This window comes from Momordica charantia, assembly GCF_013281855.1.
Source record: "Momordica charantia cultivar OHB3-1 chromosome 3 unlocalized genomic scaffold, Mcharantia_2.0 BLBB01000003.1, whole genome shotgun sequence".
In the NCBI taxonomy this organism is placed as follows: Eukaryota; Viridiplantae; Streptophyta; class Magnoliopsida; order Cucurbitales; family Cucurbitaceae; genus Momordica; species Momordica charantia.
Window position 1 is genome coordinate 22,055,450 of NW_028275161.1, and position 25,760 is coordinate 22,081,209.

At 35.6% G+C, this 25,760-nt stretch overlaps 5 protein-coding genes across 7 annotated transcripts; 3 read left to right on the top strand and 2 right to left on the bottom strand.

Moving 5' to 3' along the window:
• The first annotated feature begins 4,565 nt into the window (after window positions 1–4,565).
• HA11 (H[+]-ATPase 11) lies at window positions 4,566–10,415 on the top strand. Its single transcript, XM_022281473.2, has 21 exons — window positions 4,566–4,999; window positions 5,082–5,201; window positions 5,289–5,387; window positions 5,478–5,615; window positions 5,794–5,928; window positions 6,050–6,229; window positions 6,324–6,530; window positions 6,621–6,740; window positions 6,841–6,960; window positions 7,051–7,173; window positions 7,274–7,378; window positions 7,497–7,641; window positions 7,820–7,984; window positions 8,081–8,319; window positions 8,496–8,528; window positions 8,653–8,734; window positions 8,817–8,977; window positions 9,131–9,316; window positions 9,408–9,590; window positions 9,684–9,862; window positions 10,032–10,415. The coding sequence occupies exons 1-21, from the start codon at window positions 4,946–4,948 to the stop codon at window positions 10,126–10,128; spliced, it is 2,871 nt and encodes a 956-aa protein (XP_022137165.1). The 5' UTR covers window positions 4,566–4,945; the 3' UTR covers window positions 10,129–10,415.
• A 523-nt stretch (window positions 10,416–10,938) lies between these two features.
• Window positions 10,939–11,379, bottom strand: GTR2 (Major facilitator superfamily protein). The gene has a single exon (XM_088122251.1). The coding sequence runs from the start codon at window positions 11,377–11,379 to the stop codon at window positions 10,939–10,941; it is 441 nt and encodes a 146-aa protein (XP_087978377.1).
• Window positions 11,380–13,143: 1,764 nt separating this feature from the next.
• On the bottom strand, window positions 13,144–15,153 carry LOC111009018 (Major facilitator superfamily protein). The gene is made up of 3 exons (XM_022281927.2): window positions 15,019–15,153; window positions 14,711–14,928; window positions 13,144–14,625 (listed from the first exon to the last, which is right to left on the bottom strand). The coding sequence occupies exons 1-3, from the start codon at window positions 15,110–15,112 to the stop codon at window positions 13,144–13,146; spliced, it is 1,794 nt and encodes a 597-aa protein (XP_022137619.1). The 5' UTR covers window positions 15,113–15,153.
• Window positions 15,154–16,581: 1,428 nt separating this feature from the next.
• LOC111008887 (Leucine-rich repeat protein kinase family protein) lies at window positions 16,582–21,500 on the top strand. Of its 2 annotated transcripts, none has more exons than XM_022281752.2 (13): window positions 16,582–17,047; window positions 17,261–17,396; window positions 17,496–17,567; window positions 17,685–17,756; window positions 17,838–17,909; window positions 18,103–18,174; window positions 18,282–18,353; window positions 19,158–19,264; window positions 19,346–19,519; window positions 19,600–19,932; window positions 20,090–20,344; window positions 20,478–20,611; window positions 20,853–21,500. In XM_022281752.2, exons 1-13 carry the CDS (start codon window positions 16,966–16,968, stop codon window positions 21,075–21,077), a joined length of 1,806 nt encoding a protein of 601 aa, XP_022137444.1. In that variant the 5' UTR covers window positions 16,582–16,965; the 3' UTR covers window positions 21,078–21,500. The 2 variants fall into 2 exon arrangements, with proteins under 2 accessions (XP_022137444.1, XP_022137445.1); XM_022281753.2 differs by having other exon boundaries at window positions 17,261–17,385.
• Window positions 21,501–21,643: 143 nt separating this feature from the next.
• On the top strand, window positions 21,644–23,997 carry LOC111008888 (Integral membrane HPP family protein). Of its 2 annotated transcripts, none has more exons than XM_022281754.2 (4): window positions 21,644–22,325; window positions 22,417–22,698; window positions 22,764–22,870; window positions 23,719–23,997. In XM_022281754.2, exons 1-4 carry the CDS (start codon window positions 21,989–21,991, stop codon window positions 23,758–23,760), a joined length of 768 nt encoding a protein of 255 aa, XP_022137446.1. In that variant the 5' UTR covers window positions 21,644–21,988; the 3' UTR covers window positions 23,761–23,997. The 2 variants fall into 2 exon arrangements, with proteins under 2 accessions (XP_022137446.1, XP_087977953.1); XM_088121827.1 differs by having other exon boundaries at window positions 22,764–22,821.
• The last annotated feature ends 1,763 nt before the right edge of the window (window positions 23,998–25,760 follow it).

A 25,760-nucleotide genomic window follows, 5' to 3' on the forward strand; every position in this document is an offset into this window, starting at 1 on the left:
TAATCACCTTATGATTCCCCCTTCATTTACTTTGCCCACATGCTCATGTCCTTTCCCCTTTATATCCCCTACTTTTTCCACCTTTCTTCCCTTTTGCTCCCTTTACACCTTAATCCCATCCCATCAAATCATCAAATCTCTCTCTCTTTTATGTGTCTCTCTTTTGTTTTAACCTTTTTCTACCCAGCTTTTCCGAGCTTTACTATTATTTGTATCTTATCTGACGTCTTTGTTAATACGATTCGAATACAATTAGTTTATTTACGAGTGAACTCTAAAAGGATGGAAGTCATGAATAAATTTGTATTTTTCAACTAATGTTATATTGTGCATCAAACCCATATGTCTTAAACCAAGATGTCGCATTAAGAAGCCCGTTTACTGTATTTGAAAATATCTCTCGTTGTGTTGGAATTTTGTAACTCTTTACTCATTGCAGGGATTTATTTCTATGCTTTAATGTAAATGTAAGGACTATGAGAGACTTTTATATAAGCATTAAATTGAAGTTAAACTATACAAATTAAAATTACACTTTATTGCTAAGTGAACTTAACTCAACAATAATTGTTATATATCTCTGACCATGAGATCACGAGTTCGAATTCTTCATCCTTATTGTACTAAAAAATATATGTTTTTGCATTTTCCTCTGTCCGGGAGGGCAATGTGTTTTTTAAATAAAATATCTTCGGAACATTTTAAAAATTAAAGGTTTATTTTCTCTTTTTACTCGCTGCCTTGGCTCCCTCCTTACTGATCTGTACCTAATCTAATTTTTTAATAAAAAGAAAAAGGAAGCCTCGATGAGAAGAAATTAATGTTTTGGGGAAAAAATTTTATACAAATCCCATCACGTTTCCTATATTATTATTCCAATTTTGCTGTCATTTTTAGTATAACAAAAAGAATAATAATAAAACAATCTAAGAAGAATCCTACACCCATTTATTATTCCTATAATAATATTTTTTTTATTATTATTTTCAAAAGCCCATTTAAAGGTATTTGATATCTGAACCTTTTACCAAAGTATATATTAGATCATACAAATATTCCATGTCCAACGACGATACTTTATTTTCTAAATAAATGTGGCATCCATCAAATTTTAGGGACTAAGTTTATAATCAATTTAAGGTACTAATCATATAAATTAATATAATTAGTTTAAGGAGTTTTTATATGCTTGGAATAATAAAGTAAATTTGCCCTATGATAAAATATTTTGCAAAAAAGACAATTGTAAGAACTTTTATATATATATCAATGATATACTTTATATTAAGTATATGAACTATATACTTTATCTACAATAAAAAATGATACATCAAGTCAATCAAAAAATCATCTAATACATCAACCTTTATTTAACAAAAAAAAACTTATATATAGTTGAAATGTGAGGATTTTTTTTTCATATTTGGAAATTATTGTTTTATGTAATGAGCTTCTAAATATAGCAACAAAATTTGCTATACATTGTAAATTTCCTATGAATATATTATCTATCACTCACAAATATGAAATATGTAGTCTTTATTTTATAATTAAATGATGACAAGGAACTAAAGACAACATGGCATCGTGGTTTTCCGCCAATCAAATTTTTCCAAACAACCAACCACGTTGGCTTCATCTTCTAACATAGTTCAAATTTGAAAAATAAAATGTAATTACATAAATAACATAATAAATTAATATTTACATTTATAAGTAACCCATTTTTTAAATCTATAAAACTATAAAATAATAAATCAGCCCCAACATTTTATATAATTTGTTTTGAAAAAAATCTCTTATCTCCTCCCCGAGGTTACGTCAATCTAAAATCTTATAAGTTTTTTAATATTGAAAGATGTAATTCAATATACTGATTTTAGTAAGATTTTTTTTCCTTTTTAGTTAAACAACTTGTAGGGACGAAAATTCAAATGTTCTACTTTTTATCGTAACTAGTTGAACTATATAAATATATTGCTTTTAGTAAAAATTACGAGTTCGAATCCAATTTATTTACAATTATATGTTAGTGTAATAATATTTTAAAAATCAAATATTTAAGGGGCAGAGTTGAGAAGAATGTCAAATTATTGTGGCCCACAATATATAAATGCAATAGGTGACAAATATTTTGAGAAATGTCTTGCCTTGAAACTGATACGGGCACTCCATTTTAGCCGTTGGTTGTTTATGTTCGACCCCTCGGAAGTGTATATAACAAATTGAAAAGCGGTGGATATAGTAAAATAGGAGTTACCCTCACGTGATCCATCTTTGATTGGAGCCCGTCGTTTTTTCATCCCCAGACACTGCCAAATTTTATACGTGGTATATATATCTTCTAATTTCATTATTTTTCAATATTCTTTTTTCTTATATAACATTTTTTTACATCCCAAAAATAATCTAATTAAAATACTTGGTTACATCCTCTTCAAAGTAAGAGATTTTCATCCTTAATTTAAGTTAACGAAACTTTTTTTTATGGGTATCTAATATATATGATATTGTCAAGGTATAGTTCAACGGGTTAAAATTTTAATAATATTCTTAACATTGTCGAATGTAGATTCGAACTCATGACTTCTTGGTCAGAGATATGTGACAATTACTATTGGACTAAGCTCGGGTCAAAGATAGATCGCTATACTAAGCTCATGTTGCCAATAAAACTCAGATTACTTAATACTAACATAATTCTTATTTTTATTAATTTCTAATTATATCAAATCATATCAATTGACATGGCAATTTCATTTTGATATGTATTTAATAATTTTATTTAGTTGATTAAATTTTTTTATTTATTTAGTAGAGCTAATGAACAATTTTAAATAAAAAAAATCATAAAATTATTTTTTCAATAGTGTTTTATTTACTTTTTACATATCAGTTTCGGAATATTAACTATATGAGCACACTTTTTTTTTCAAATAACATGAAAATAATTACATTGTTTTTTATAGTTTTAAAACTTTTTTTTTGTTGCATAAAATTCATAAGAACAAATTGTCGTATCTGTGTGGTAAGCACATTTATTTTGATTTTTTATTTAATTTCTCAACGTTACAACAAATTAATTTCAAAAGGTTGTGGCATAAAAACTTATTAATGAGATATTTTTGGGGCAGATGTGTGATTTGTGAAGATTTTGCAGTCAGCACGTCTTGTTCTTGATTTTCCTTTTTTTTTTCTAATAAATAAATTAATTAGACCGACACGTCGGCCTAACGCAACTAATTTTGTTTGAAGCAATAAATATATATATATTTTTGAGATAATGAAGCAATAAATATTTAAAGGTTTAATAAAATATTAATTTTTAAAAAATTAAATAAGAAGTAGATATTAAAATCAAAGTACGAGAGAACCACTCCGTGGAAGGGAATGTATTTTTAATTCACGTGTTTAGTTTAATCCACCAAATATCTTTCGTTTTTTAACCCACAAAAAAAAAAAAGAGGAAAAATATGTAAAGTTTGTTTTTAGTAAAAAAAAGAAAAAAAATGCGAAGTTAACTTAAAAAAAAAAAACGGAATTTTCCTGTCGTGTTTCTCTAAAATGTCCTTACTTTTTACTTTTGGCTTAAAAAAAAAAGTTTTTACTTTTTTATAATTTTCCGAGGTACATAGAAAGTCTATCATGGAAAACTTCAAGTTTTTAATAATTATTTCGTTTTTTATTTTTTTTAATTTTTTCACGAATTTTTAGAAAATTATTAAAAAACACATTTGAAAGCTAGCAAAATTTCACATAAAAAACAAAATTTTAAAAACTACAAAAGTTGGCTTAAATCGTGAAATTGTTTTAAAAATGAGATAACGAAACAAAGGAACGAGTAGTAGTACATTATTTTTTTTTTCACAACAATAGTACATAAAATTACTAAATAAAGCTAAAAAACAATAGTACATCAAATTATTAAAAACCAAACAATTACTAAATAATATTTATTAAAAATTGAAATTTGTCTCGATAAAAAAAACTGTCAAACAAGAACATAATTCAACTAGTTAAGGTATATATCTCAATGTCATGGATTCGAATCTCTATCTCTATCTCCATATATTGTTATATTAATGTAATAACGATAAATTAATTATATAAAAAAATTACCAGATTTTTTTTAATACAATTACGATGAGATTTCAAACCTCAAGTTGGGCAAAATTTATGAGATTTGTCTGTCGTAAAAACATTACAAATCAGAATCATGGTAGTGAGGTGAGGAGTGAGGAGATTCTATTCCTCAACTAACTTTGGTTAGGAGGATCTTTATCCGTAAATGGCAAAGGAAAAATAGCCACGACGTACTATTAGTATTAATTAATATTGATTTCGACGTTTCAATTAGTTCTGAGTCATGAGTTTGATAGAATTTCGTAATAGAAGTTGAATTTTCTTTGATCCATGAGCAAAACTTTTTATGGTATTTCGCAGTGTAAGGTTTATCAAGTCTCAAATCTTCCACTTTCTAAACAGTGGGAATTCCTTTTCATGGTAAATATCCAAAAGCGGACCCTTAAAGCAAGTAATGTGTATTATTTTATTGGGTAAGCTTTTCGAGTTTTTTTCTTTTTCTTTTTGGCGCAGAGACAAATTGAAAGGTTTCGGACTGTAACTGACTCTCCCACTGCTCCAAAAACAAAAAACGCTCTTCTTCCTTCATTTTCTGTGCTTCGTTGTGAACTTGACGTTGGTGGGTCGTCCTCATTTTCGCTTCCTAGTGCTATCCTCTGATCAAAATAAACTCTTTTGGCATTTGGGTGTACGGTTTTGTTTCAGTTTATGCTCAGTTTTGTGCATTTTTCTTGGAGCCCGTTCTTGGGATTTTCTGGATGAGTTAGGATTTGTATGTCCTTAGACAGAGACTAAGTGAGAGAGGCATATATAAATATATTTAGAGAGAGAGAGAGGGAGGGGTTACGAGTAAAGGGTAGCTATGGGGGACAAGCCAGAAGTGTTGGAGGCCGTGTTGAAGGAAGCTGTGGATTTGGTAACAGATCTGAGCATTTTGAAGCCCTTTTGGTATTTGGCTGTTTTCTTAGGTTGCCATCTTCTCATTTTCTTAACTGCAGGAAAATATTCCCATTGATGAGGTTTTTGAGAACCTGAGATGTAGCAAAGAGGGTCTTACCAGCGAGGCTGCTGAGGAGAGGCTGAGAATTTTTGGCCACAACAAGCTAGAGGAGAAGAAGGTAATGCTTCACCTACATTGAGCATTGCGTTTATTGGGTAATTTGGAGGTTAACTGAGTTAGTTTGCTCTTTATTGTATGATTTCAGGAAAGCAAAATCTTGAAGTTTTTGGGGTTTATGTGGAATCCTCTATCATGGGTTATGGAAGCTGCTGCAATTATGGCTATTGCACTTGCAAATGGAGGAGTAAATGCTCGGCTACATGGATTATTATTTCTGTTTCTTTCACGTCTCCTTTTCTGTTCAAAATGTTCTGAGTATTGTTTACTCTCGTAGGGAAAGCCCCCCGACTGGCAAGATTTTGTGGGTATCATTACCTTGCTTATCATCAACTCGACGATCAGTTTCATCGAGGAAAACAATGCGGGAAATGCCGCAGCTGCTCTCATGGCTAGCCTTGCTCCCAAAGCCAAGGTATCAGAGATGGATTCTTGAGCGTGCTACAAGTACATGTTTGCTGGAAAGTTTATCTTGTTGGCTTGATTAGTCTTTGTTTCCGGAGAGGCTTAAATTTCAACTAACGTAGTGGTACCACAATTTGATGTGATGTGTACCTGAGTTTCTGTGTTTGGTATTCAATTTTCTGTGGAAGGTTCTTCGAGATGGAAGGTGGATCGAGCAAGATGCTTCAATTTTAGTTCCTGGTGACGTAGTCAGTGTTAAACTTGGGGACATTATTCCAGCAGATGCACGTCTTCTAGATGGGGATCCTCTAAAAATTGACCAGGTTCGTAAGCAACCTTGATATTTGGAGATTATACCCTGATTTCTTGCACGCCTCATTACCCTGCACTCGATTCGACTGGTCGTAACTGTCTAAGTACTAAGTTTGGCTTTGGGCTTTCTAGTCTGCGCTTACAGGTGAATCTCTCCCCGTAACGAAAGGTCCTGGTGATGGTGTGTACTCTGGCTCTACTTGCAAGCAAGGAGAGATAGAGGCTGTGGTCATTGCTACTGGTGTCCATACCTTTTTTGGGAAAGCTGCTCACCTTGTTGACACCACCAACCAAGTGGGCCACTTCCAAAAGGCAAGAAGATGAAACATTGTATTACTTGATCTTCGGTTCATTTGATTTCTTTCTATTAGCTATCTTATTTTCATTCTTGTTGTTCTCTTTGTAGGTCTTGACTGCCATAGGGAACTTCTGCATATGTTCAATTGGTGTGGGAATGATAATAGAGATTATTGTCATGTACCCAATTCAGGACCGTGAGTATCGTCCTGGAATTGACAACCTCCTTGTGCTACTTATAGGAGGAATTCCCATAGCCATGCCTACAGTTCTCTCTGTGACAATGGCTATTGGTTCTCATAGGCTATCTGAACAGGTTGGCTTAGTCCTTCTGAAGGCTTTCCTTTGAATGTTGTATGGCACGAGTTATCGAATAACCAATTGGATCATCCGATGTTGATTTCAGGGTGCTATCACAAAGAGGATGACCGCAATTGAAGAGATGGCTGGCATGGATGTACTTTGCAGTGATAAGACAGGAACCCTGACATTGAACAAGTTAACTGTTGACAAAAATCTTGTTGAGGTTAGCAGGGACTTGCTGTTTGGTGCTTAATGGGGGATTTCTTCCTACCAGGATCACTTATGTTGTTCTTTTATAATTTTGTGTCTAAATATTACTTTAGGTTTTCAGTAAAGGGGTAGATGCAGACACTGTAGTTCTAATGGCTGCTCGAGCATCAAGAACTGAAAATCAAGATGCTATAGATACTGCTATTGTTGGGATGCTAGCTGATCCAAAGGAGGTAAATCTCATCAATATCTGAATTTCTCTACCCTTTGGAACCGGCTATGAAAATTCTTAAATGTTCGTTTCATCTTTCTTTCTTCCAAAGGCACGTGCTGGCATTCAGGAAATTCATTTCCTTCCTTTCAATCCTACCGATAAGCGAACTGCATTGACTTATATTGACCATGAGGGCAAGATGCACAGAGTCAGTAAAGGTGCTCCTGAACAGGTAATATGGCTACTCTATCTTTACTTGTGCAGGTATAGTCTCTATTTTAACTGAGAGAAGATTACTGAATTTGGGTTCCTGTTCTAACTCTCTCTTTTAGATTCTAAATCTTGCATACAACAAGTCAGAGATTGAGAGAAAAGTTCATGCAGTGATTGATAAATTTGCTGAACGCGGTTTACGTTCACTTGCTGTAGCGTACCAGGTCAGCGAACAGCTTCTTTCAGATTTGTCGATCCCTTTCTTATGAAAACCACTATGGATCTTTTTCGGCCCAGCGGTTAACTTTTTGTTGGTTATGTCTTCTATTTGATTTATATCAGGAAGTTCCAGATGGAAGGAAGGAGAGCGCTGGAGGTCCTTGGCAATTCATGGGGCTCTTGCCTTTGTTCGACCCACCAAGGCATGATAGTGCAGAGACAATAAGGAGAGCTTTAAATCTTGGCGTAAATGTGAAAATGATTACTGGTAAGTTTTACATTTTACCCTGCTTGTAAAGTACACTTTTCCTGATAAAAATGCTTATCATGCATTGAACGTCACTGGTCTTCTCATGTGCTTCTGACTGGGAATTGCTAAACATTCCCTCATAAGTTCATTGAATTTATCTAACTTCTTCGTTTCTTTACCTTGCTTCTTTTATTAGGAGATCAACTGGCTATTGGAAAGGAAACAGGGCGTCGACTGGGTATGGGAACCAATATGTATCCATCATCTGCTTTGCTAGGACAGGAAAAGGATGAGTCCATTGCTGCTTTACCTGTTGATGACCTCATAGAAAAAGCAGATGGTTTTGCTGGTGTATTTCCTGGTAATTTTTTTCTTCAGTAATTGTCTCAAAGTGTCAGTTTGGGAAGTTGGTTCTTTTCCTTGCTTACTGCATCAACATGATATTTTGTTGGTTCAGAGCACAAATACGAGATTGTAAAACGCTTGCAAGCTATGAAACATATCTGTGGGATGACCGGTGATGGAGTGAATGATGCTCCTGCACTTAAGAAAGCAGACATAGGTATAGCTGTTGCAGATGCAACTGATGCAGCTCGGAGTGCTTCTGATATTGTTCTTACCGAACCTGGTCTCAGTGTTATAATCAGCGCCGTCTTGACCAGTCGAGCAATATTTCAGAGGATGAAGAATTACACGGTAACCTTTGGTTTCACCCAAATATATTTCTTGATTTAGTAGTTGGATTTTCAGGTTGAATCATGTGAGATTACATTACTGCTACCCTCTCTTTTCCTTTTTTTAAAGTTCTAATTTGTGTTGGATGTGAGATCTAATTTGTCAGTACATAATCGTTTAATTTTTGTCCATGTCAGATTTATGCAGTTTCGATCACAATACGTATTGTGGTAAGTTAGTGGTTCATCATTAAGATGTATATTGAATATATACTGAATGACAAATTGTGTTATTTTTATAATCATAAGTACATATAATGTTTCTAACACGTGTGGTTGATTTTGTTTGCTGCAGCTTGGATTCATGTTGCTGGCCCTCATTTGGAAATTTGATTTTCCACCATTTATGGTGCTTATCATCGCTATCCTTAATGATGGTTCGTTCAAAATTCTTCTAGTTGATCTGCTGATTATTTTTTCATATATTTCTTCACTCTTTCGACTGTTATTTACATGTAGGTACTATCATGACAATATCAAAGGACAGGGTGAAACCATCTCCTCTACCAGATAGTTGGAAGCTGGCTGAGATTTTTACTACTGGCATTGTACTTGGTAGTTACTTGGCAATGATGACGGTCATCTTTTTTTGGGCATCATATAAAACTAACTTTTTCCCTGTAAGATAATCCAACTTCCTTAATACTACTACTTATAGGCCATGTTAAATGGGATTAACCCGTCAAGTGTTACAGAACTATAGATTCATAATCCTGCTCCTTTTTTGAGTTCTATTATCTGTAGATGATGTATTTGTCTCATTTTGTGAGCAGCGCATCTTTGGGGTGCCAACCCTCGAAAAAACAGCTCATGATGACTTCCGAAAGCTAGCCTCAGCTATATATCTGCAAGTCAGCACTATCAGTCAGGCTCTCATTTTTGTTACACGGTCTCGGAGTTGGTCCTACATAGAGCGACCTGGGTTGTTTCTCGTGGTGGCTTTTGTGCTCGCTCAACTGGTGAGGCGACATCTGTTTCGATTGTTTCTCCTGTCTTTCAAGTATATTGGAAGACAACACTAACACTAAGTTTGGATCTATCAATGAACAGGTTGCCACTCTGATTGCTGTCTATGCTAATTGGAGTTTTGCTGCCATTGAAGGAATCGGTTGGGGTTGGGCTGGTGTAATTTGGCTTTATAACATCATCTTTTATATTCCTCTTGATCCCATAAAGTTTGCTATCAGATATGCTTTGAGTGGGAAGGCTTGGGAGCTCATGCTTGAGCAAAGGGTACTAATTTGAACTGTTTTGCATTTACCTTATAAAAGCATATTTTTGTTGGTATGTTGTAACAATTGGTTTCTTTACTTGAATTTTGTATAGGTTGCTTTCACAAGACAGAAGGATTTCGGTAAGGAACAACGTGAGCTGCAATGGGCACATGCACAAAGAACATTGCACGGGTTGCAACCGCCTGATACCAAGATGTTCACCGAGCGGACTCATTTCACAGAACTCAATCACATGGCTGAAGAAGCCAAAAGGAGAGCTGAAATCGCTAGGTATGCTGAAGTGCTCATGAGTTGGTAGTTTGTTACTTTTATCATATTCTTGGAAACTCGAACGTCGTCCTAGGTCTGACATTTTATCTGCAATTTAAAAGTGTGAGCTAGTCTAAGTTATCATTCGTTCTGCAACCGTGAATTTGGTTTGATTTCATATATCTTGCAGATTGAGGGAACTCCATACACTGAAAGGTCATGTAGAATCAGTGGTGAGATTGAAAGGCCTCGACATTGAAACGATTCAACAAGCGTACACCGTGTGAGTGGATGCTCAATACTGTAAAAATTAAAATTCTGTCTTGTAGTAGTGTACGGACTGCTGGTATTTAGAAATGCAATTGGATGGCATGTGCTATTTGCAAGTTAAACAAGGATGAAACAACATTTTTACACCTGTACTTGGCTTTCAGTTTTTTAGCACGTTAGAGGACTATGTCGTTTTCGACACTTTTCTGTGTTGTAGTAGTCTTTCTTTCTATTGCTGGATTTGACGTATCCTGTAATGCACCCCCAAGAGGAAGTTCTTAGGAAATGATGCCATTTATGTTCATTCCAAACTCTACTGGATTCTCATGGTGTTTTTCTTTTCTCAGTTCCCACTGCAGCTGAACCAAACAAAACATGTTCCCAGTCTCTCAAATCTCTCATTTCCTGCACTCTTTATGTTCACTAGTGTGACACTGACACTTAACTAACGAAAGCCAAAACCCGATAAGACACTAAGGACAATTTAACAAGCTTAAATTAGGTCATAAGACACGAGACCGGGTGTAGTTACATCATACACTAACCAGCTTTTCAATTAGTGATCACATATCATGCTCCACGTGACTAATGCAGCTTGAGATTGCAATCGTGACTTGCACAGCTTTCTTCTAGAACGCTGCATCCCTGAGATGACGAGTACTAAGCATCTTTGGTCAAGTTAGACATCAATAAACAATCAAATTAAGAGAGACATTTAAAATTCAGAAGATTATAATTTGACTAGTAAGTACCACATACTGGTTTCTATCTTCTAAATTACACCAACTCAGGCTACTTTCATCAAGATCTTTGCTACCAAATTCTTTTTACCTATTCCACTTTGCACAAACTAGAAATAGACCAAATTCTACAATTGCAATGCAGCAGCTAGAATTATCTAATCTTCCTTTGTTAAGATCTTCAGCCAACCAATCTCCATTGGCACTACCCATTGTCTTCTCATGATCCATTGAAATCAAGAAACTACTCAAATAGCTGGATATTACATACCCAACAAACAGAAAAGACTCTCCAATGCTTCTCATGTTCTCTGGGACTTGCTTGTAATAGAACTCAATATAACCAATAGATGTGAAAGCTTCAGAAATGCCTATCAAGATGAACTGAGGTATCAACCACAAAGCAGACATTGAAGAAATGGCTCTTCTTCCAAACTCAGCCCCTATTGGTTTCTCAAGAGCTCTCTTGTTCTCAACAAAAGCAGAGAGAACCAGGGTAGCAATGTTGAGTGTCAGGCCAACACTCATCTTTAGGAGAATTGGTATGAGGATTCAGTCGTAGATCGGTACTCAAATGGTGACGTGGATCACTGTTGAGATGTAGAAGGAGGTGGCCGGAATCTTGAAACTGGTGTGGTCGAGATGGCGATCAGAATGAAGAGCTTGAAACACTCCATTGGTTTGATGGACTATCGGGATGTAGTAAATGATACTTGTAGACCATATGGGAATTATCCTTATAGGCATTTCAGTTCTTCAACTTGCTGAATGCTGCAAAGCCGCCATGGATGAGCTGCTGATCCAGCAGAATTGATTTGGTCTCCAGGGGTTAGGATTGCAGCCTTGTCAAGGACAATAATGTGAAGGGATGTTGCTTCTGAAATCAAAATGGGTTAGTTAGTTATTATTTTGGTTAAATAACGAGTTTGGTTATTAGCTTCTAGAGATTGTGTTGATTTAGTCATTGGATTTTAAAAAGTTTCTAATAGGTTGTTTTAAACTTTTAGGATTGTCAGCAATACTTTAAATGTTCCAAATATGTCTACCTCCACCTTTGCTGCATCCTTGCCGAGAACCACCACCCCCTTGTTAACCCCTTCGTCAACATCTCCTCTTCATCCACTCACCATCATCGTTGCTAATCTTACCCCACTCGTCAATGACATCACTTAGTCCTAAACTTATAATTTTGTGTTTAATCTATCTTTGTCATTAATTCGAACCACACTTATATGGTAGAGTAAATATGTATTATTTAAGAATCATGTAATAGGTTAATTTCAAGCGTAAATCTTAAATAATACAGTCAGCACATTTGGCCAACTCTAAACTAAGACAAAGAACTTATTAGATAAGGAAGTTAGGTAAAAAAATATTTAAAATACAAAGAATATATTTCAAAAAGCTTTTCATTACATGAACTGACCGCTGTGGTAAAGTTTGGAATTAATGGAGTTGGATGGCTTCTTAAACCTTACACTTGTCAAAGGACTGCCGAATGGTACCGTTGGGTTAAAATTTTTAAGTGGTCAAAGGTGTTAACATTTAAAAAATTTTCCCTCCAAATTTTTAGAATTAAAAGATTGTATACAATAACAAGTTAAATTTTTACCTTTAAACCTAAGTGAGCGAGTCGAGTTATTAGCAACTTTGGATTTAATAGTCAATCTAAATATAATTCAATTAGTTAAGATATTTTCGATCAAAAGATCAGAGTTTCGAATCCACACCTTTCATTGAACTAAAAAAAATTGTTAGAAGGTTAAAGAGGGAGTAGAGGCAAAATCAAGGGTGTGTTGAGGCATTATAATTAAATATAAAATTGAAAGTTTAAAGCTATACACTTGACTCAAAAGGACTATTTTATCCACTAAATTTTGATTCGCATATAATATTTTGACTAATCTAGTTATGTTGTTTTATAAATTTGAGAAATTGTAGTGGACTTTCGTTTTTTTAAATGTTTTTATATATTTACAACTGCCTCTATAAATTTTATATATAGTTATTTAAGGTCGTTGGAATTTGTTATACTAAAAAAATGTAAAATAAAATTTATATTTAATATTAATAAGCTATTTTTGCTATATTTCGTTTCGTTTTATTTTTTTTTTCCAAATATGAACAAGTTAAAAAGAAATAGAAGGAAATAAAACATTCTTCAATCAATTTTATTGGTTTAACAAACTCGTTCCTGAAATCAAAACTCTAATTTCACTTTACAAAGCGCTAAGGCTAATGACAGAAATCTCTGCAACCAAAAACAAAAACCCTAATCTTCTCACGCATTCATCAACATTCTGCAGCTGCTTCCTTCGTCTCCTTCTCAGGCAAATCAATCTGATGCTCGTTTTCCGTCGACTTCTCCGCCGGAACTTCCCTTTTCAGTTTAGTATTTTCATCGTAACTCGTCACAAACCGGCTTGCGAAGAAGACGAAGTACAGTAGATTCAGAGTTGCGATAATGGCGATTAAGTAATAGTAGTAATCCAGCCTAGTTTGGTTCAGGTCGTGGCCCCCTACCCATGGAATTTTTCCGGTTTTTGAGGTCACAGCGTGTACCAGATTCACTATTAGAGAGCTCACGAAGCTCGAAACCGAGAGCGTGAGGAAGAAGATGGCTCCTGCAACAGTTCTCATGTGTTCTGGCATATTCATATTGAAGAACTCCATTACCGCTATCGTTGCAAAAGCTTCCATTAACCCAGAAAGGGCATGCTGCGGCAACATGAATGCGAAGCTCGTCGTTGAATTGAACGAGCCATTTTTCAGAGCAGATTCTCTTCGATATTTCTCAACTACCCCAGAGACGACCATACACATGATCGACAAGAAAATCCCTATGGTGATTCTCTGCTTCACTGTGAGTCTTCTCTCTTTTCCGGTGATTTTCTTTGCCATTTTGATAAAAACCCTCTCGTAGATTATGATCCATATAGACAGCGCAAGCAGCGAGCCCATTTTCACCCAGGCGGGTGGGAATTTGAAATGGGATCCGATTGATCTGTTCGTCTGCATAGCCTGAAGAATCCCCAATGTGTTGGGTTGATCGAAGACTATGAAACACCCCATTCCTGATACCCAAACGGGAATGATCGCGACCAGACATTTGAGTCCTTCCACTTGCTGTAAACTGCACAATCGCCATGGATTCTTTGGTTTCCCCTGTTCATCCAATTCCTCATCTGGGTTCACTATAATCGCAGCTTTATCCAGCCATTTGTACCTATCTGTATGAGCCATCTTCTCTCCATCTAAAGAATCCGCCATTGGGGGGTCATAAAACGAGTGAGACGAAACAGAGTGTCTTCGTTTCCTACAGGCAGCGGTTATGACCCTGACCATATCGGAAAAAATGCTTCCTCTGGGCTCGGCGAGGATGTAAGTATGGCGGCCCCACAAGAAAAACAAGATGGAGAAGAAGAAACAGATGGTGGGGATGACAAATCCGATGGCCCAACTTACGTTAGTCTGAACATAAACAACGCCGGTGAGGGCTATGAGAAGGGCCATGGTGAAAGAAAGGTACCACCAATTGAAGAAGCTCTCTAATTGAGACCTCCCCTTTTCCGTGCGGGCGTCAAATTGGTCCGCGCCGAAGGCAACGCTGCAGGGGCGGATCCCGCCAGCTCCAATCGACAACAACCCGAGACCGGTGAATAGTACGAGGAGCTGCCAGAAATGTGGCTGTGGGCAATGGTGGGATTTCTCAATGTCGCAAGAAGGTGGTCTGAGCTGGTGGAGAGCTGCTGTGAGAGCAACAGCCCCCGTTCCCTTCAAGAGTAATTCTGAGAATCAAAACTAAACAATGGAAAGAAAATGGAGAAATGGTGATGAATGGGAGAAGGGGGAAGTTTACCAAGAAAGATGCAATGGAGCCGTAGAGGAGGGTGCGGTAGCGGCCGAGATAAGAATCGGCAATGAAAGCACCAGCTAAAGTGGCGATGTTGGAAGCACCACTCCAAATGTTAACAACATTGACCACAAAAATGCCGTTGAGATTGTACTGTGTGCTCAGATACACTGTGATGTTGGACATGAGACTCATGGACGAGAGCTTCTCAAACGCCTCGTTCCCTTCAAACAGATGAAGAAGGTAAGTGAAAACAAGTCAACAGAAACTCCAACCATTCATTCATTGGTATTGTAATGTATTGTTTGTGTTACCGATAATGTATTTGACGGCACGCCATCCTCCTGGTTTGCGGCGAGGCGGCTGTAAGGGAGGAGGAGAAGAGGGAGCTGCAGATTCCAACTCCATGGCGGCTGCTGTGTGAGTGAGAGTTCGATGAGGTTGGAAATTGGAAGAGAATTCTTAAAGGAGGAGTTGGAAAGCAGCGTTGGAAATGGTCCAAATTGAAACTGTTAAAGATGAGATTTTTCTTTTCCTCATCAGTTTGGTTTTGTGCTGAATTTGATCCTATTTTCCCGTTTTCCGCCCCCACCTCAACTGTACCAATTCTTCTTTCTCCCACACTACCTGCATGCTCATTTTTCTCAACTTTTATTATTATTTTTTAGATTTTTGTGAGTGTCCAGGTTAGTCTGGGACAATAGTACACTTTATTACATTTTGATTGTTAAGATAATTTCTAGAATATTAAATTGTAAGTAAGTGGTTACCATAGTTTAAACCCGTTCTTAAGTTAGATATTTGCGTGACATTAATTATATTAATAAGTGACATATGACAAGTGGTATGATAATAAGTGACATATGACAAGTGGTATGATAGAGTAGACTAAGCACGACAATTTCTCATTTAAGTAATATTAATGAGATACAAGTTTATTCCAAAAGAAAAAAAGAGAAATAGATACAAGTGAAAAAAAAAAAAGAAATAGATACAAGTGAAAAAAAAACATTAATCATGGTTAATTGGAGTATAATTTAGTGGTCAACATGAATTGATGCTTGTTTTTTATTAAGAGAAAGTTCAAATCCCCAAATTCTACTAGAAAAAATAAGAGTATAGTTTAGTGTATAAGATATAATATTAAAACATTTAAAGTATTTAAATGTTAAAAATCTAAAGAGTATTTTTAATTGTTTAAATAAAAGTTAAATCTTACTTTGGTTTTAAAATTTTTAGACTTCTCATTTGATTTTCACCTTTTAATTCAGTTTCTAAACTTAAAAAAAATAAATAAATCATTTTAGTCAAATGGGCAATATAATTTTTGATGTGTATTACTTTGCTGGTGTAGGTATTTTGAGTGTTTAATGACCTAAAATATACTATAGAATAGTAAGGTGGAAAAATAATATCAAAGATAAAAAGGGTTAAAATTTAGAATGGTAGAATAAATATTTTGATAGTTTAACCATTAAAGTAAATATTGTCAACTTCTCAATTAATTAAGGTATTGATTAAAAAATCGTGAGTGTAAATTTTTTTAGTACAACATACACTAAACTAGACGAAATTAAGTACAACTTGATTATGAAAATATTTGTTTTGAAATAGAGACAAGTAAAGGATATTTTAAAGTGAAATTTGGTGCATTTATTCTCCATTACATAACCCTTATTCTATCTAGAATAATAAGCATTAAAAAATTATTTATAAAATATATGTGAACAAAGGGAGTTGATATTTCTTTAATATGACAGTATTTTCTAATCATTTATTATATTTCTATAATCTGTGAAAATAAAAAAGAATTTTACTAGATGTTTCCCTTTCATACACCTAATTGAAGCAATTTCCGTCAAATACGTGTCCCATGTTTGGAGCGAACGAACTCAAGAATGAAGATCGAGGGAAAAGTCCCAAAATCCACTTTTGAATTTCTCGTTGCGTTTCATTTGCACAATTCTCAATGCCCACTTTGAAAAAAGCCTGCCCACTGCCCACTCTGCTCATGAATTGCAGCAAAGAAAAGTAATCTGTCTCTCTCTCTCACCTCTTCAAATGATTATTCAGTTTAATAATGACAATCCTCCTCTCATTTCCATTTACCACACCACCTCAACCTTCCTTCGCACTCCACCCCTTCTCTTTTTATCATCACAATGAAACCCTCCTCTTCTATCTTGTCCAGCTGAAGCTCAGCAGCCTCAATGGGCATTCACTGAAAGCAGTGAAAAACGTTTCCGCAGGAAAAAAATCAAATGGGCATGTTGATTTTGATCTTCTCCTCGCTTTTATTATCGACCCTTTTCAGCCCTTGCTCTCTTGCTCTTACTCAAGATGGTAAATCCCATTTTTCGATTTTTCCCATTTCGGACTCTTTAACCTGTTTTGGTATGCTGAAGAATGATTCTGAGTTGATGCTTTTGATTGAACCAATCAAATAAAATGAGTACCAATAGCTGTAGCTTGAAGCTTATTTTCTGTTTCATGTGAATGATTCGATCAGATTTCACCTTATTCAATCTCACAGTTTTCTGATTCTCCATTTCATAGGCCTGACGTTGTTGGAACTTAGAACCGCTTTTAATGATAGTAGAAATCTCCTTGGTGATTGGGAAGCTTCTGATGAGTCTCCCTGCAAGTGGATTGGAATCTCTTGTCACCCCGAGGACCAACGGGTCAGTTCAATGTATGTCACATTCCATGATTGCCTTCTTCCTCTATTTCAAGATTGTACTGCATCTTCTATAAATTGGTCTTTTGATTTTTTGATTTGGGATGTTTTCAGTAACTTACCTTACATGCAACTAGGAGGGATTATTTCTCCCAGCATTGGTAAACTCAGTAGATTACAGAGACTGTAAGTCCTGCAGCCATTTCTTCCCCCACGCTTCCCCTCCTCTCAACAAGAATCTCTTTTATGTTTTAAAGAGATTCCATTTTACTTCTCCCTCATTATCTTTTGAATATACAACAGGGCACTTCACCAAAATAGCTTACATGGATATATTCCTCATGAAATCGCTAATTGTACTCAGCTCAGAGCCCTGTAAGTGAAGAGTGTTGCGGCTACTATTTCCATATAATACACAAACATTCATCCACATGCACATTTTGACCATCTGATTAGGTATTTGAGGTCTAATTATCTCCAAGGTGGCATACCATCGGATATCGGAAGCCTATCTGCCCTTACAATACTGTAAGTTTTCCTGAATGCTTTGGCAATTTTGAGTTTGCCTCTGTTTTAGGATATTTGAGATTTTGCTTTAGTTGATATAAAACATGTAATTGACTTGGGGCCAATTTGTTGATGTTGAAATTCTTTTACAGATTGGGGTTTTTCTGTTTGTTTCATTATTATGTATTTTCCTAATATTGAGGTTCAAATTTAGGGATTTATCAAGCAATTCGTTGAAGGGTGTTATTCCATCATCCATTGGCCGTCTCTCACTTCTGCGCCTTTTGTAAGTAGAATGGCACTTTTAGCTGTGGTATACAACAAGAGTTCAGGTAGCAATTTAGCAGTGGTGATATTATCGTTTTTATGTTACCTTTTTCATTTCATTTGCAGGAATTTGTCCACCAACTTTTTTACTGGGGAAATACCAGATTTTGGAATTCTTAGCACCTTTGGAAGAAATTCGTGAGTAGTCAAATCACACATATTTTCCTAATTTACATTCATACTAAGTTGTTGAATCATATATGAAAATGTGACATCCTGTGCCTGAAAATTTGAACCTCCTAGAGGGTTAAAACTTAAGTTGTGAATAGCTATGGCTATGCATCTTGGTTATATGTTTTTAACTCTTCGATTAGTATGTTTGGGATGACTTTTAGAAAAAATGCTTTTTAAATAAAAACACATTTTGTATCGGAACTTTTTGAAAAATTATTAATTTATAGTATATTTAATATAGCTTCCTAAGTGATTTTGAATAAATAAAAGTGTGTTTGAAAAAAATCCATGATGTATGGTAATAAATAAAAATCATTTTTTATAAAATTGAATTGCTTTTAAAACCTTTAAACAACAAAAACTTGAGAGATAGTTATCGAAAAAGCGACTAACACTCTTTTAGTTTAAGCACTTGAAAAGATGATTACTAAAAAAAGGGGAAAAAAGTGCTTAAACTAAAAGCGATACCAAACTCACCCTATATATATGGTTTAAAATCATTTAAGGGGTACATTCCAGTTTTTTTTTTTTGGTCAATTCATGTGTCTTGCACCTTGCACCTTGCTGACTAATGTATATGATTTCAGCCAACTTAACTACCATGGTCCTGAACATGTAACATAAACCCTATGATTTATTGTTTAAGCTTCATTTCCTCTGAATGATTTTAAAATAGAAAACAGGTTTAGTTTGGAGAACATAACATCTGTTACTGTTGGATTCTTTCTTTGGAGATTGTCAGATTGATAGTAAAGTGTGTAACTGCAGGTTCATTGGCAATCTAGATCTCTGTGGTCATCAAATTAACAAGCCCTGCCGAACCTCAATGGGATTCCCTGCAGTGTTGCCTCATGCTGAAAGTGACGAAGCTACTGGTTTGTTTGCTGGAAAACAACATTCAAATTGAACAACTTGTATCGCCTTGTAAAACTTAAATTTCTCATGATTTTCTGTAGTTCCTTTGAAAAGGCCTTCACACTATATCAAAGGGGTAATAATTGGTGCAATGTCCACAATGGGTGTTGCACTTATAGTACTTGTTCCATTCTTGTGGATCCGTTGGCTTTCAAAGAAGGAAAGAGCGGCCAAGAAATACACAGAAGTCAAGAAGCAAGTGGTTCATGAATCAAGTAATCCTTGGTTCTCATATTACAAATTTCGTTTTGTCTTTCACATTATCTAATTTATGTTAAACCTCATTGTATAACAGGCACAAAACTCATTACTTTTCATGGTGACCTTCCATACCCATCATGTGAGATCATAGAAAAGCTGGAGTCACTGGATGAAGAAGATGTTGTCGGTTCAGGCGGATTTGGTACTGTATACCGAATGGTGATGAATGATTGTGGAACTTATGCTGTTAAAAAGATTGATGGAAGCAGAAAAGGTTCAGACCAAGTGTTTGAGAGAGAGTTGGAGATCTTGGGTTGCATTAAACATATAAACTTGGTCAACTTGCGGGGATATTGTAGTCTCCCGGCTTCAAAGCTTCTGATCTATGACTTTCTAGCAATGGGTAGCTTAGATGATTTCTTGCATGGTATGGCATTAACATGGGTCCATCCAGTGATTCTGAAAGATTTTGTGCCTCATTAATTTTTCCATCTTTCTCTTAGTTTTTTTTTTCTTTTTTTGCCCCTGTGATTCTGTGAATATGGGTTAAAAATGTGAAGAGAATATTATTGTATCTCGTGCAGAACAGGGACCAGAAAAACAACCTTTGGATTGGAGAGCTCGTATAAGGATAGCCTTGGGCTCTGCTAGGGGGATTTCATACTTGCATCATGATTGTAGTCCTAAGATCGTGCATCGTGATATTAAATCGAGTAATATTCTACTTGATGAAAACTTGGAGCCCCATGTTTCTGACTTTGGACTGGCCAAGCTTTTGGTTGATGACGATGCCCATGTCACAACTGTTGTTGCTGGAACATTTGGATATTTGGCTCCAGGTACTCATTGCTTATTCCTTGTGTACGCACTCAGACTTCTCCATTTGAAAGCTACGTTTGATAGGATATTTCAAGAATGATTTAAAAATTTCCCCTACTCTGTTATATGGCTAACTTCACCATTACGAAGCAGAATACCTGCAAAGTGGGAGGGCAACTGAAAAATCCGATGTTTATAGCTTTGGAGTTTTATTACTGGAGCTGGTGACTGGGAAGAGACCAACTGATCCAGAATTTGTAAAGAGAGGCTTAAATGTTGTTGGCTGGGTATGTGTCAAAAATCTTCTTGCTTTCTGCCAAACCATGACTTTGCATGGTTCAGAAAACTTTAATTGGAACCTCTTTAGCAGAAATCTGGTTAAACAATGAATAAAATCACGGTATTAGGGTCGAGGATAGATGAAGTAAATGATGTTTCACTCAATTTTGTTCAAGAAAATTGGTTTTGTTTAACTCAATTCATGCTGTTAAAAGTTTCACATCACTGCTACAACATGATCCTTTTCAGATGCACGCATTATTGGGAGAGAACAAAATGGATGATATAGTTGACAAAAGGTGCAAGGACGTCGATGCAGACACTGTAGAAGCAATTCTTGAAATAGCAGCCAAGTGCACAGATGCCGACCCCGACAATAGGCCGTCAATGAGTCAAGTGTTGCAGTTTCTAGAGCAAGAAGTCATGTCCCCATGTCCTAGCGATTTCTACGAGTCACATTCTGATTATTCTTGAAACATTATGTAAACAGATAGGAAATGCTTATTGACTGACCCCAGATCTGTGAATGGTCTGCAGCTCAGTTGCAGTCCATGAACATTTCATCTCTCTCAGTGAAATATGCAGATCACGGAGTTTGATAGGTTGCATAGCTCTGTCTTGACTGGTAAGTTACAGATAATATATGGTTTTGCAGAAAGAAAATTGTGTATCATAATGATTATTTTATTTTTGAATGTCGAGGTTTTGGCCAAATGGTTTCTAAGTTTCAACTCCAAACTTTGCCACCTACTGCCACTGACCTTTGCCATAAATTTATTCCAATTCTTTATTAACTTCATTTTGTCTTTTCCCTCTGCAAATAACGAAAACTGTAAAATTTGTAGACATTGCTGATTACTGGACAGGTTGAAAACTGTCAATGGCTCTGTTTCTGAACTAATTTTTACCGTAGAAAAAAGAGTGAAATCCCATCTCTCTGATTGGCTACTTGTGATCTTTCTCGTAATTCTGGAACAGAACAAGCATGGGGAGAGAGGTTTCTATTAGTCATACTTTTTTGTCATTATTAATATGATTTGGCTTTTGAATAACACTGAAAAGTGTCTCTTTATGTGGCCATGGCTGACCTTTGGACCTCATCAAAGGCCAAACCGCAATTAGTTTGGAGTTTTTATTTCCCTTCAGATGGTGTCTTTGTCAGATTCACATTTTGTGTTCAGTATTTTACATTTCGTGCCATGCCATTCAATGTATTGACAAAATATTCTATCTTTTTTATATCATTTACTTTGTTTTGCGGCTTTCCCCGTACTCTCTCTCTGTTCCACTTGATCTTCCTCTATTTTGTCACCAAATATCCAAAACAAATTGTGGTTGAGATAGAGAAACAGAAGTGTGGAGGTGGGTGAAGGGTGGATTCCGGTATGAGCCTGCAACTGAAGCCAATTCACCACCATCTCCGCCACCGTGGCCGCCGCCATTCCCACCATCAGCAGCAATATGATCAAGCCAGTTCCAATGTACGATTACAAGCTTCATCGGCATCTCCGCCGCCGAACCAATCGTTCGTTTCTCTGCTGCCGAATTTCCATTTATGGAACGTAAATCGAGGGATGAGATTATTTGGCGATCGGAGAAGACGAAGCGGTCACCGGAAAATTGCGGCGTCCGGCATTGTTGGTACGGCGGTTTCAGATGGCGCGAAACCAGAAAAGGGCTCTGCCTCTCCTTCCCTCAGCGACATCCTCTGGCCTTCTGCAGGTTAGTCCGAAAACCCTAGAAAATTGGCCTGAAGTGAAACTTGAAGAGAAATTGGGAGATGGGTAATGTTGTTGTTGATGAAACGAAACAGGGGCATTCGCAGCAATGGCAATGCTGGGGAAAATGGATCAGATTCTAGCGCAAAAGGGGCTGTCTATGACAATCGCGCCATTGGGCGCCGTCTGCGCCGTCCTGTTCGCGACTCCGTCGGCGCCGGCCGCTCGAAAGTACAATATATTCATGGCCCAGATTGGGTGTGCGGCAATTGGGGTTGCGGCGTTTACTCTGTTGGGGCCTGGATGGCTGGCTCGAAGCTCTGCTCTTGCCGCATCCATGGCGTTCATGATCTGTACTGGTTCCACCCACCCACCTGGTAAAATTACGAAACCCATCATCAAATTCATTTGAATGTTGGATGTTGATTGTGTTGATTTACAGCTGCGAGCTTGCCGATTCTGTTCATCGATGGAGCGAAGTTGCAGCATCTGAATTTCTGGTACGCTCTGTTTCCGGGAGCTGCTGGCTGTATTCTGCTTTGTTTGATTGTGAGTTGTCTCTCGCTCGGATTTGGATTCCATGTTTTCTTATTTTGTGTGCCTAAGTTTTAAAATAAATTTTTGAAGTTTTTGTTTTTGAATTTGGCTAGAGAATAAATATATTTTTAAATTAAAAAACTAAACACGAAATAGTTATTAAATAAAACTTAATGAAAGCAAAAAAGTTCAGCTTACTTGAAAATGACTACTTATTTAATTCTTTTTAACAAGACATACATAATTAAGCATTTGATATGGGATGACTTTGAAGTTGAAATATATATATTATATATGTTTGTATTTTTTGAAGGAAAAAAAACCAATGAGGTGTTTCTCCAGAATATACTTTTGAGTGAAATTTTAATTGGTTAAGATTACTTTTTGTATTTTAAAACTTAATTCAAACTCTTCCTTAATGTGTTGCTTTTGTAATTTGATTAACTTGACAAGTTTTTGTTTTAGTATGGATTCAAGTGAGTTGAATTTATATTTGTTGGGGTAATTTAAGGCTCTTTCTCTTATTTATGATAAAATTTTTTACTATAGAAAAATCCTATTGTCAATAATTTTTAGATATATATACATAATTAATGCAATGTGTGAAAGTTGAAGTTCACATATACTGTATTTTCAAAAGAAATTAATATTTATGTTGAGGATCTAATTAATATATTGTAAATTGAAAAGATTAATTACAATTCACTGAGTTTAAATTACCTCTTATTAACTCAATGAGTTTTTTCCTTTTAAAAAAAATATTTTTTATTTACTATAAATTTCTAGTTTTCTAAAACTAGTTAGATAGTTATACTAAATACACTCTCAATTATAATTCTTCAAATTTTTTTGGGTTGCAGCAAGAGATAGTTGTATACTTGAAGGAGAAGTTCAAATTTTGAAGTGTGGAAGAAAGAGAGCAGCCATTATTGAAGGTGATGATGCTGTGGGTTTTGATTCAAGGGACGGCCTTATGATCTTATGGAAATAATTCATTTCCCAACAAATATTTAATTCTTATCATCACAAATTCAACCCCACACCCAATTGTCCCTTCATTTTTTTCGTGAACATTTCAAAGTTTCAATTATGTCTATAAACATGAAATTATAAAACGTCGATGTGACATAATTTTTTAATTTTTGAAAGTATGAATTCTACAAAACTAACTTATGCAGTGCGTTTCTTTCATTAGCATTTTTGTTTTAATATTGAGTTTTTTTGCATGACATCTTCATTATTTCAGTTTACCATTTTGCTGAGGAAATATTTTGAAATCTTAGTTTAACTTTCAAAAAACTGTATGTTGAAAGATAAATAGAAACAAAGTTGTTTTTGTTTTTGTTTTTAGAATACTGCTAATATTTCAACAATATTTTAAAAAGACATAAACATGTTTAATTTAAAAAAAAAATTAATGAAATTGAAAGAAAAAACCCTCCAAACATTTTTATTAGATAAAAACTTCTTGTGCATACCCATTAATAAATAGGAGTACGTTGACTCCATAATGACAAATAAATGATGGACAAAAGTGACTATGATGAAATCAGACTATAGTATTTGCATGTCAATTTAAGATATAATTTATTTTATTACTGCTTTCAATTATGTTTCCACATGTTGTTTAACTAGAAACAATAGTATTTAAATGCTTAACACTTCATTTACATATAGCTATCGCATCGTACTAAATCAATTTTAAAGAATAGTATTTTTATCTGAAATTTTTAACCTCAAAATATTTAAAGGTGGAAAGTAAAGCATGAGTGGAGTAAGCTATGGATATGACGTGGAGTGGAACCCACAAAAATCGGGTACCCGTGTGACACCCAAAATCAAAGGGTGCATCCCGTCATTCAATCACCGTCGTAGACACCGTTCCCCTCAACCCCACCTCCTACTTCCTCCCTATTAATATACTCTTCTTATCTCCGGTGATAAGTGATTGTCATATTCAACATTTTACAAGGTTTACAATTCAAGATGGCTAGGATACTTTCCCATTTATATCTAAAATTTCAAATATAAAATAAGATTAAAATTTTGAAAATGTATTAGACACTTTCAAAATTTTAGAGACTAATTTATTAAATTTTTGTTAAACTTGAATTGAAATACCTGTTAAAAGTTGGAAATTAATAATTTTAACTTAAAAATTTAAAACCTTTTAATGAATAAATAAACAAAACGGGAAACGGGGGTGGGGGTGGGGGTGGAAGTGGTGGGGCCCGGGTCGTGTTTGTGACTGGATCGGGTCACGGATCGATTGCCAGGTGGTCAATCATGTCCACGTCAGTGGGCCCCGTCACGATGGAGATTCCAAGACGAGGCTTTGGGATTATTTTAACATTAGTGCTGTGACTGTCCCCACTTTGATGGTGACCGCTCTGTCGTTTTAATAAAACTGCCCTCTGTAACTCATACTCTGACAAGATTATGCCCATCATATGCACACGTGGCTCTAATCTATCCAATCCCCTCACTTCCGTGCTTTCATGGTCGGTAGATCTAAACCGGCTGCGGCCGGTAAATTACCGGACACGCGTCGCCTCTTCATTGGAGCTTATTTTGCCCTTGCTACAGTCAACGGATAAGGCAGCCCCTGCGTTTCCCTCATCTTTTACAATACCCAATATATCGCCGCCACGTACCCCTTATTTTCCTTCTTTATTATTATTTTTTCTTATAATTTTATAATATATCATCTAAACTTGGTGTAAATAAAAATCTTTGAAAAAATATATTGAAATCTATTTTCTTTGCCACCCTTGTATTTTCATAAATAATACGCCTTAGACATGGACCAACCCTGCTAAGACTAAGAATTTACTGTTAATTTAAACATAATTCAAATACGAAACATTAATATATTCTTTTTAGATACAAATTTAAAATTATT